The sequence below is a fragment of the Urtica dioica genome, chromosome 12 (assembly GCF_054948205.1).
Source record: "Urtica dioica subsp. dioica isolate 48M chromosome 12, U.dioica_male_clone48M_v1_H2, whole genome shotgun sequence".
Lineage (NCBI taxonomy): Eukaryota > Viridiplantae > Streptophyta > Magnoliopsida > Rosales > Urticaceae > Urtica > Urtica dioica.
Window position 1 is genome coordinate 13,331,089 of NC_142767.1, and position 10,834 is coordinate 13,341,922.

At 40.8% G+C, this 10,834-nt stretch overlaps 1 protein-coding gene across 1 annotated transcript; it reads left to right on the forward strand.

Annotated features, from left to right (window-relative positions):
• Nucleotides 1-1,707: 1,707 nt before the first annotated feature.
• Nucleotides 1,708-10,153, forward strand: ABCB20 (P-glycoprotein 20). The gene is made up of 11 exons (XM_089602467.1): nt 1,708-2,553; nt 3,633-3,687; nt 3,783-3,958; nt 4,045-4,245; nt 4,526-4,785; nt 5,394-5,704; nt 5,834-6,054; nt 6,130-6,470; nt 6,548-7,335; nt 7,447-7,688; nt 8,489-10,153. Exons 1-11 carry the CDS (start codon nt 2,170-2,172, stop codon nt 9,716-9,718), a joined length of 4,209 nt encoding a protein of 1,402 aa, XP_089458593.1. The 5' UTR covers nt 1,708-2,169; the 3' UTR covers nt 9,719-10,153.
• Nucleotides 10,154-10,834: the final 681 nt, after the last annotated feature.

Sequence of the window (10,834 nt, forward strand, 5' to 3'; positions counted from 1 at the left end):
TCAATACAATTTCAAAGGATTAAAATATAGTATTTTTAAATAAGGACTAAAATGTAAAAGTGATAAATAAAAAATAATGTATTGAAAATGACCTCCTTAAAACCTTTTCGAGGGTCGGTAGAGGAAAGAGTACCTTAATTTTTATATTCATAATTCTTCAAAGTTACAAATATAAATCTAATCATCAATGTTCAAACTTGAAAGATCGAAATCGAAATCATCCACGAGATGGTGGTGAGTGTTCCTCCTCCTCCTCCTCCTCGTCGATTTGATTTTCATAATTTTGTAATTACTCTTGGTACACTTGGTATGGATCTTGATATTGTGGTTGGTGTTGAGAATGATAAGGTTGTTGTTGTGGATAATAAGGTTGAGGTGGATGGTGATGTTGTGTATAATAGGTATATGGATAATATGGTGGTGGATTATTCGGAACAAATGAAGATATTGGATCGAACTGACTTTCGGTTTGATGGTGACTTAGAGGTATGTAAGAAGTTGATGGTACCTGAGTTGGGTTATACTCGGTGTTTTCGTAATTCGAAAATTGCGATAAACCGAGCCAATTTTGAGGATATTGATTCATGAGAGACTCGTGAGTTAGTTGTGGATCTTCGGGGGCGGTGTGTTTGAAGAACTTACTTGTGAGGAACTTCGACGAGAAGAACTTGCTCGATGAGATTCATACATTTTTTTTTCAAATTAAAACTATATACTAAAAATATATTTGAAAATTATATAGGAAAAATACATATGAAAAATAATTATACAAATTACATATGAAAAATACTTATACCAAATACATATGAAAAATATTTATGAAAAATTATATATGAAAAATAATTATGAAAAATATTTATGAAAAATACATATGAAAAATATTTATGAGAAATACATATGAAAAATATATACTATAAATATTTGAGAAGATTTTATATATGATTTTGAGTAGTATAAGAGAGTTTGAGAAGATTGTATTGTGAGGTGTGAAGAAATGTTATGAATGAGGGTAATATTAATAGGAGAATGAAAAAGAGGGGTTAAAAACTAAATAAAAAATTAAATATACCAATGTTACAATTTTTTAATGTTATACAAATCCAAACAGGGGTTATTACAATTGTATAACATTACATTTTCGTCTGACTCATATTTGGCCGTTGGATTTGCAACAAGCACAAATCCAACGGCCATAATTTTTTATTAAAAAAAACATTTAAACTTCGACAACGACGGAATCATTGGAAGGAAGTCATTCCATTCGCTTCCATCGTCTTCCACAACAGCGACGGGAGCATTTCCTTCCGCCCGGGGAACCCGATCAGAAGGAAGCCTTCCGCGCCTCTCTGGCGACTGGAAGGAACCGGAATTCCGGTCTCCTTCCATGTCGTTTGCCAGGTTTAGCTAAAATTTCTCGAGTTATTTTCTTAATTTTAATATAATTATAATAATTTTTTAACGTCTGAGTTATTTACCTTGTCTAAATTTATTTAATATTCTAATATTTTAAATATTTTTTTGAGGTACAAACTTGTGAGTTGTTGTGACTGCATCTGAGGGTACCACTTGGACTCGAGATTCTGCTTAGTCATGATTTAACTATAATTAATCAGTAATAAGTAAATACTAATTTTGAAACAAAATTACAAAAGAGCTAAATAAAAAATTACTCGAAAAAACATAAAAGCTGAGCACTTTGGTTTAAGCCAAGGTGTCATTGCTCGCTACAGGTGAGTCAATCCTTCTCTTTCTCTCTCTTCTCACCACACAAACACACACAACACACTCTCTCTCCTCTCTCAAACACTCTCTCTCTCTCTCTCTCTCTCTCTCTCTCTCTCTCTCCGCCTTACTTGACTCAGTCCCCACCCACCTGAGAGAGACGACAAGGAACTTCCTTTCTTTGAAGCTCTGAACACCCAATAAACGACCTGGGTTTTGCTTCTGAGCACAGCAGACCAGAACAAGCAAACACAGTCCTCTCTCTCTCTCTATCACGCTATGTATATGTGCATATAAACAACAACACATAGAAGAAGAAGAAGAAGAAGAAGATCCGGCGAAATTCGGCTGTCTCCGCGGAGTTTGGGGAGCGGAGAAGGAAGATGAGCGCTTAGCGGCGGTTGATTTGGGGGTTTTAGGGTTACACAAGAATCGGGAGAAGCGAAGATGATGATATCGCGAGGGCTGTTCGGGTGGTCGCCGCCGCACATACAGCCTCTGACCCCGGTGTCGGAGGTGTCGGAGCCGCCGGAGTCCCCGTCTCCGTACATGGACGCGAGCGCGGAGGCGGGGACGGCGGCGGGGCAGGCGGTGGAGGTGGAGGAGGAGCCGGACGAGATGGAGGAGATGGAGCCGCCGCCGGCCGCCGTGCCGTTCTCGCGGCTGTTCGCCTGCGCCGACCGCCTCGACTGGCTGCTCATGCTCCTCGGATCCCTCGCCGCCGCCGCCCACGGCGCCGCCCTCGTCGTCTACCTCCACTACTTCGCCAAGATCATCCACGTCCTCTCTATCGGCTCCACGCCAGACCAAGACCACCAAAAGCTCCTCCAAGTAAACCTAACTCATCTCATCTCCTCTCATTTTGTTCATTCCACAGTCCACCCCGAAGCATACAACTTCCTAACATTGATTTTTTTATTCATTTATTTTATAAATAAAATAAATGCTGTTACTGTTCTATTACCTTCGAGATCGTCGGGTATTGGCGATTCGTGCTACTTTTTTATTTTTATTTTTTATGCATTTATTGTTGTCTGCTGCTCGTGTTTGTCGTATTTTAGGCGATGGTTGGAAAGTTGATTTGTGTAAGATTCTCTAGTGTCAAACCTTTTGTTTGCGAGTTAGATTCCGTTTCTGCGTGTGATCGGCTCTTTTTTTTTCTTTAGTTGTTGGATTTGGATGAATAAATGTGGCTGTGGTGGGTTATTATTCTATATTATGTGATTGTGGTTCTTGAGGTGGGTAACCAAGTGAAGATTTTTTTCGTGACGGTTTCACTTGCGTGTTTTGCGTTTAAAAGTTTTGTAACTTCGTTACGTCATATGTATAGATCATGGCTCTCTATATATATTTGGCGTGGAAAGAGAGAATAATACTCCTGTTTTAATTATGTCCATAATTTATCAGTGTTTGAGCTACTTCCACTTTCCCTTGTTGTATTGTACGTTTTCGAAGTTACTTTAGAAGTCAATTCGACATGAGATAGATTGTCGTTTTGTGAGGACAAGGTTTTCTGTAGGAAGAAATATGCAGTTTTTGCGTTTGAGAAATACTTTGCCATACTTGACTAGAGAATTAGTTCTCAGAATTTGAACGTTCCTAAAAATCTCCGAGGATGCGTATCTTTTGATCCAAAAGTTGTAAAATTGAAATTCATTTGAACACTAAAATTGAATTTTTGTTTCCCAAATTGTCAATTTTCTTGAACATTGCAGCTGAATATTGGATTGACCGATTTAGAAATGGTTTGCATTTTGTTTCCCTTTTCCGTTGTAACTTATGTTATGTCCATACGATTTTGTTCCATTCTTATGCTTTCTATCGTACAATTTTAAGTGGATCAGAATCTGAATATATTTTTATGGAAGAATCTGAATCTTATATTGATGCATGTCGTTTTTCGTTGACAGCTTGTTATGACCATCGTTCACATTGCTGTCGCTGTCTTCTGTGCTGGTTGGATTGGTATGGTAAATTTATTGTAGTAGGATCTTATTTATGGTAAATTAAGGGTCTATTACTGTTCTTCTTCTTGATGCGTGCTTATTCTGACTAAACAGAGGTCTCTTGCTGGATATTGACTGGAGAGAGGCAAACTGCTGTAATCAGGTCGAAATACGTGCAAGTGCTACTTAACCAGGATATGAGTTTTTTTGATACTTACGGAAACAATGGAGACATTGTGAGCCAAGTATTGAGTGACGTTCTACTAATTCAATCTGCCTTGAGCGAAAAGGTATTGCTCCTTTGTTGGGAATTACAGTTTCTGAGTAGATTCGTTGATTTATTTGCATCATATAACTTTTCCTTTGACAAATACAGGTTGGAAATTATGTCCACAACATGGCTACATTTTTTGCTGGTCTTGTTATTGGATTTGTCAACTGTTGGGAGATCGCACTCATAACATTAGCCACAGGTCCGTTTATCGTCGCAGCAGGAGGAATATCGAACATATTTCTCCATAGACTTGCTGAGAATATTCAAGATGCATATGCCGAAGCAGCTAGCATTGCAGAGCAGGTGATTTTTGCATTTGTTAGATTTCTCTTTCAGTTATTTAAAGACAAAACAGAAAGAAAGTGATGGTAGGATCTATGATAACAGTGTGGAAGAAACAAGATGACATCTCCCATTTAGGATAGTTTGAACAGTTTGAGTACTGGAGATTTTAGAGTCCATCTGTGATTCAGATTTTCTAATAAAAAAAATGAAGTTTGATGATTCGATTCCACCAGTTTACTTTATGATTATTGCAATGCATTACTGATGAGGAGTGAATTTTTTTATGTGGGTTGTGCAGGCTGTCTCATATATTCGAACACTTTATGCATTTACAAATGAAACACTTGCCAAATACTCTTATGCGACGTCACTACAGGCGACTCTGAGATACGGAATACTGATTAGTCTTGTACAAGGACTTGGGCTGGGATTTACGTACGGGCTTGCAATTTGTTCATGTGCTTTGCAACTGTGGGTTGGACGGTTCCTCGTGGTTCACAATAAAGCTCATGGCGGTGAAATCATTACAGCCCTGTTTGCTGTGATTTTAAGTGGACTGTGAGTATTCTTCTTGTATCAGTAGTTATTTGTGAACTAGTGCGTTAGGAATTAGTTCGGCGTAAGTGAAATGATTTTTTTTTGAAACAAGAACTGCTTGTATTAATGACGGCGAGAGCCAAATTACACAAAAAGGTGAATCGAGAGAGCCAAGCCCCAAGATCCTATGCCAATCCAGCACGCGAATCCAGAGAGCAAGGCAAAAACGAACACCAACCAAATATTACTCGGGCTTTACAAAGGGGGAAAAAATCATTACCCGCCCCAAAACAGACTCAGAAAAACCGAAATTACACCCAAAAGTAGGCTCTTTACAGCCGCCAAAAAAATCCTAATAAGCTGGGAGTACAAAATTCATTGTTAAAAAGGGCTGACCCCAAAAAAATTTCATCTTGCTAAAAGAAAAAAACCAATTTAAACCAATTAGAACCCATAAGTGATTTTCTTGCTAAAAGAAAAAACTAATTTCATCTTTGTTTGCGTAACTAAATTGCAGAACTTAAAGAGTGATTGATCAACTGGTAAAAATGGTTATTTATGTACTTTTATTTTCCGGGTCTAGTATTATTTATTCTGTTTCACTTGTCTTTGTTTTTGCATCTATATAGCGGGTTGAATCAAGCAGCAACAAACTTTTATTCATTTGATCAAGGGCGTATCGCTGCGTATAGACTTTACGAGATGATAAGCCGGTCGTCTTCTACAGTGAATCAAGAAGGAACTAGCCTTTCATCTGTTCATGGAAACATCGAGTTCCGGAATGTATATTTCAGCTATCTTTCTCGCCCTGAGATCCCCATTTTGAGTGGCTTTTATCTCACTGTACCTGCTAAGAAAACTGTAGCACTTGTTGGTAGAAATGGATCAGGAAAAAGTAGTATAATCCCTCTCATGGAGAGGTTTTATGACCCTACATTAGGTATTCCATCCTAAATTTCTGACTCCATTGCACACTTGTGGCGTATTATTGAAGGTTCTGCCGAAACCTGTTGACAATCGATCATTTGCTTTCCCATCTCATCTGGTATTTTTCCATTTCATGTTGCAGGGGAAGTTCTTTTGGATGGAGAAAATATCAAGAACATGAAGCAAGAATGGCTTAGAAGCCAGATAGGACTAGTCACCCAGGATCCTGCATTACTTAGTTTGAGTATAAGAGATAACATTGCTTATGGGCGGGACGCCACATTTGATCAAATCGAAGAGGCTGCGAAAATAGCCCACGCTCATACATTTATTAGCTCCCTTGGGAAAGGATACGAGACACAGGTAAAAGCTTGTTGTTGTTGCACTCTACTTTCGTGGAAGTGTTTCCTTTTGCCTTATCAAGTTTCTTTGTTTCAGGTGGGAAGAGCTGGTTCGACTCTGACAGAAGAGCAAAAAATCAAACTTTCGATTGCAAGAGCGGTGCTTTTAAATCCATCAATTCTTCTGCTCGACGAGGTTACCGGGGGACTTGACTTTGAAGCGGAAAGGGTTGTGCAAGAGGCTTTGGATCTCCTCATGTTGGGACGCTCAACAATAATTATAGCTCGCCGACTCAGTCTTATCAGGAACGCGGACTACATAGCTGTAATGGAGGAAGGTCAACTTGTTGAAATGGGGACACATGATGAGTTATTGAACCTCAATGGTCTATATGCTGAGCTGCTCAAAAGTGAAGAAGCAGCAAAACTTCCCAGGAGGTACAGTTAATAAAACTTTTTTAATCGACACTTTGTGTATGCCCGAGAAATCATTACCTGATATGCTCTTATTGCAGAATGCCAATGAGAAACTACAAGGACACTACAGCCTTCCAAGTTGAAAAAGATTCTTCAACAAGTCACAGCTATCAAGAATCTTCATCTCCGAAGCTTCTCAAGTCACCATCACTCCAGAGAGTGCCTGGAGTACACCGGTCAACAACAGATAGCACCTTTAACTCTCACGAATCACCAAAAGTTAAGAGCCCACCGGTGGAGAAATCAATGGAAAATGGGCAGTCGTTGGATGCGGTAGATAAGGAGCCATCGATCACGAGGCAGGATAGTTTTGAGATGAGATTGCCGCATTTGCCCAAAATCGATGTCCATGCTACGCAACGGCAAACATCGAATGGTTCAGACCCCGAATCCCCTGTTTCACCGTTGCTAACATCTGATCCTAAAAATGAACGATCCCATTCACAGACTTTTAGCCGACCTCTTAGCCAGTCCGATGATGCTCCAATGAGCGTTAGTGCCCCAAAGGATAGCTCGAAGGGCTCTCCCTCGTTTTGGAGGCTTGCAGAGCTTAGTTTTGCGGAATGGCTTTATGCCGTATTGGGAAGTATTGGTGCCGCCATCTTCGGCTCATTCAATCCTCTTCTCGCTTATGTCATCGCGTTGATTGTGACAGCGTACTATGGATCGGAAGGAACGCACCACTTGCGAAGGCAAGTGGACAAATGGTGCTTGATCATCGCTGGCATGGGTATTGTGACGGTTGTCGCCAACTTTCTGCAGCATTTCTACTTTGGTATAATGGGAGAGAAGATGACCGAAAGGGTCCGTAGAATGATGTTCTCAGGTGCGTGGCTCGTTTCTTAACAACCCCCTTGAAATGAGTTAATTCTCGATATCACCTCTTGACAGCGATTCTTATAACCTTGTTTTGTCTGTTTCGATGATCGTGCAACAGCGATGCTCCGCAACGAAGTTGGATGGTTCGATGATGAGGAAAACAGCGCTGATACCTTGTCCATGCGCCTCGCTAATGATGCCACGTTTGTCCGTGCTGCTTTCAGCAATCGGCTTTCGATATTTATACAAGACAGCGCTGCTGTCATTGTGGCTGTTCTTATTGGGATGCTGCTAGATTGGCGATATGCGCTAGTGGCTTTGGCAACTCTCCCATTCCTAACCATCTCTGCAATTGCTCAGGTTCCTATCTATTTCATTTCTTTTAACTAGGTTTTAGTCCTTGGGTCTTCCAACAATATTTCAGTTGCTAGCCCTTTGGTAAATAGTCCAAGGACTTGACTGCTTGACCAACACTTGGGTTTAGGTTCTGATTATTATGTCTACTTGTTTCTTCAATGTATAAGATCATGATCCAAACACCAGCTATTAGCTTGGTATTAATCAAAAGCACACACAAGCACAAGGCGATACACGTTTTCTGTCAGTATTTTATACTATTCCTTCCTTATATGGAAAATTGGTTGTTTTGGATCCACACGAATGGTATTATCACTAGCGTCTATCTCTCTGCTCTTTAGGTTCAGTAGGACTACAATTCTTATAGTGTACACCATGCATGGTATCGATCAACTTTTATGGGGGCTTTAACCCCTCTTAACTTGAAATCTTGTCCATCTCTGTATCGTCATAATTCTTGTGGTTATTGCTTTGTGTCAGGTTTAGTTTAATGTGAACCTTCGAACGGCTTTACAAAACTTAGTAGTCAAAAGTTGAGGAAGTTCTGATTTATGTAAACCTTAAACCTGGTTTACAGTATCTCACACTGTATTACATCCTTTTCACTTACTACGAAATAAGAATAGAGAGGAGGGAATTAACTGTTGTGAGTCTCCTGGAAATTAATTACTCCACGTGAGAATAGGTGTAATGGATGGATGATGAGAGAAACTGTGCGGATTGAAATCACCCTAATTTTGTTGATTGCAAGTTTTTTTTTAATCTTTATCTGTCTGATAACGCGTTGACTATACATTTTGCAGAAATTATGGCTGGCTGGGTTTTCAAGGGGCATACAGGAGATGCATCGCAAGGCATCGCTGGTTCTCGAGGACGCCGTTAGAAACATATACACAGTCGTCGCTTTCTGTGCCGGCAACAAGGTGATGGAGCTCTACAGAATGCAGCTGAAGAAAATATTCAAGCAGAGTTTCCTCAAAGGAATGGTCATCGGCTTTGCTTTTGGCTGCTCGCAGTTCCTTCTTTTCGCGAGCAACGCCGTTCTCCTCTGGTACACCGCCTACTCCATCAAAAACCTTGGACTCTCTCTTTCCACCGCTCTCAAGGCGTACATGGTCTTCTCCTTTGCGACCTTCGCTCTCGTTGAGCCCTTCGGGCTAGCCCCGTACATCCTCAAGCGCCGCAACTCTCTGATCTCCGTCTTTGAAATCATCGACCGTGTGCCCAAGATCGACCCGGACGACAACTCGGCGGTGAAGCCACCCAACGTCTATGGAAGCCTCGAGCTCAAAAACGTCGACTTCTGTTACCCGACCCGCCCGGAAGTGTTGGTGCTAAGCAATTTCAGCCTGAAGGTGAACGGAGGACAGACCGTCGCAGTGGTCGGCGTTTCGGGATCGGGAAAGAGCACGATAATATCTCTGATCCAGCGGTATTACGACCCGGTGGCGGGGCAGGTGATGCTGGACGGGCGGGACTTGAAACTGTACAATCTCCGGTGGCTGAGGAACCACCTCGGGCTGGTACAGCAAGAGCCCATCATATTCTCGACGACGATAAGAGAGAACATAATATACGCTCGGCACAACGCGAGCGAGGCGGAGATGAAAGAGGCGGCGAGGATCGCAAACGCGCACCATTTCATCAGCAGCTTGCCACACGGGTACGACACCCACGTGGGGATGAGGGGCGTGGACCTTACCCCGGGGCAGAAGCAGAGGATCGCGATCGCCCGGGTGATCCTGAAGAACGCCCCGATCTTGCTGCTGGACGAGGCGAGCTCGTCGATCGAGTCGGAGTCGAGCCGGGTGGTCCAGGAGGCACTGGACACGCTCATCATGGGGAACAAGACCACGATCTTGATAGCCCACCGGGCCGCGATGATGAGGCACGTCGACAACATCGTCGTCCTCAACGGCGGACGCATCGTCGAGGAAGGCTCGCACGACTCCCTCGTCTCCAAGAACGGCCTCTACGTCCAGCTCATGCAGCCACACTTCGGCAAGGGCTTGCGTCAGCATCGCCTCGTCTGAGGATAATAGCTTTTTAGTGTTCAAAGATCTTAGCTTTTAGACATTGGTTCATCGGTTGCAGGGTTTTTTTGCTTTTCTCGGTCAGGAAATCATATGCATATTATTCTTTTGGAGACGGGGCTTCGCATCGCATCCAAATCGCTGATGTGGCGCTTTGTCTCTTCCATCGTATATTGATTTTGTTTTCTCAATCTGAAAATGAGGTGGGAGTATTAATTTAGGGGAGTGTTGGTGTTTCGTTGTATTAAGTTGCTAATTATGTATGTTTTTTGTTTTTGTTTTTATTTTTTTTTTACTTTGTGCTATCTGTAGTTCGGATTCATGTGTAAGATTTTAGACCATTTGTGTGAGAACTGTAATTTGGAGATTGGGAGGGGAGGGAGAGTTGTAACTTTTGTACATATATAGGGATTTAATGATATTCATTTTTGCATATTTGGTTGATCCCATTTGCTGAGCCTGGATTTATTGTTATTTTTTTTGTACTAGATTAAATTCCATTCGAGTATTTTCAAAAATAAAAAAAATTAGGTACACGTTCTTTTTTTAATTAGATAAAAATTCTCTCTCTTTCTCTCTCTCTCTTTCTCTCTCTATCTATCTCTCTCTCTCTCTCCCTCTCTCTCTCTCTCTCTCTCTATATATATATATATATATATATATATATATATGTCTATTTTTTATTAGTTGAGACTTGAGACTAAGGATTCAAATACAGTTATAGAAAAAATGAGGACAAAATTGGACCAAACCAACCACTAGATGCCACTTCAGTGAAATGACTATTTATCTAAAATTTACAAAATGTTGATTGTTTAGCAAATTTTTTTTAAAATTTGGTAGCTTAGTTAGTTATAAATTTATTTGTTTTATTAATTGTCGTTTACCTCTCTCTTGAGTAGTGTGTTCAAAATCCTTGTAGGTATATTGGAGTCTCACTCCGTACGCTTTTACCTTTGGAGTCAATATATTATAATCATTGAATATCAGAAGGGATTGTAACATAAGAGAACTAATGTTTAACAGCGCAACAACGTTGATTGCTATTACCTTGGAGTCAATATATTACAATCATTGAATATCAGAATGGATTGTAACATAAGAGAACTGATGTTT

What these genes read in the sequence shown, in the direction of transcription:
- ABCB20 (XM_089602467.1), top strand. Translation starts at nt 2,170, where the DNA reads ATGATGATATCGCGAGGGCTGTTCGGGTGGTCGCCGCCGCACATACAG. An exon ending in CAGCTAGCATTGCAGAGCAG is followed by an intron (nt 4,246 to 4,525) that starts GTGATTTTTGCA and finishes TGGGTTGTGCAG; the next exon opens with GCTGTCTCATATATTCGAAC. An exon ending in CCATCTCTGCAATTGCTCAG is followed by an intron (nt 7,689 to 8,488) that starts GTTCCTATCTAT and finishes TACATTTTGCAG; the next exon opens with AAATTATGGCTGGCTGGGTT.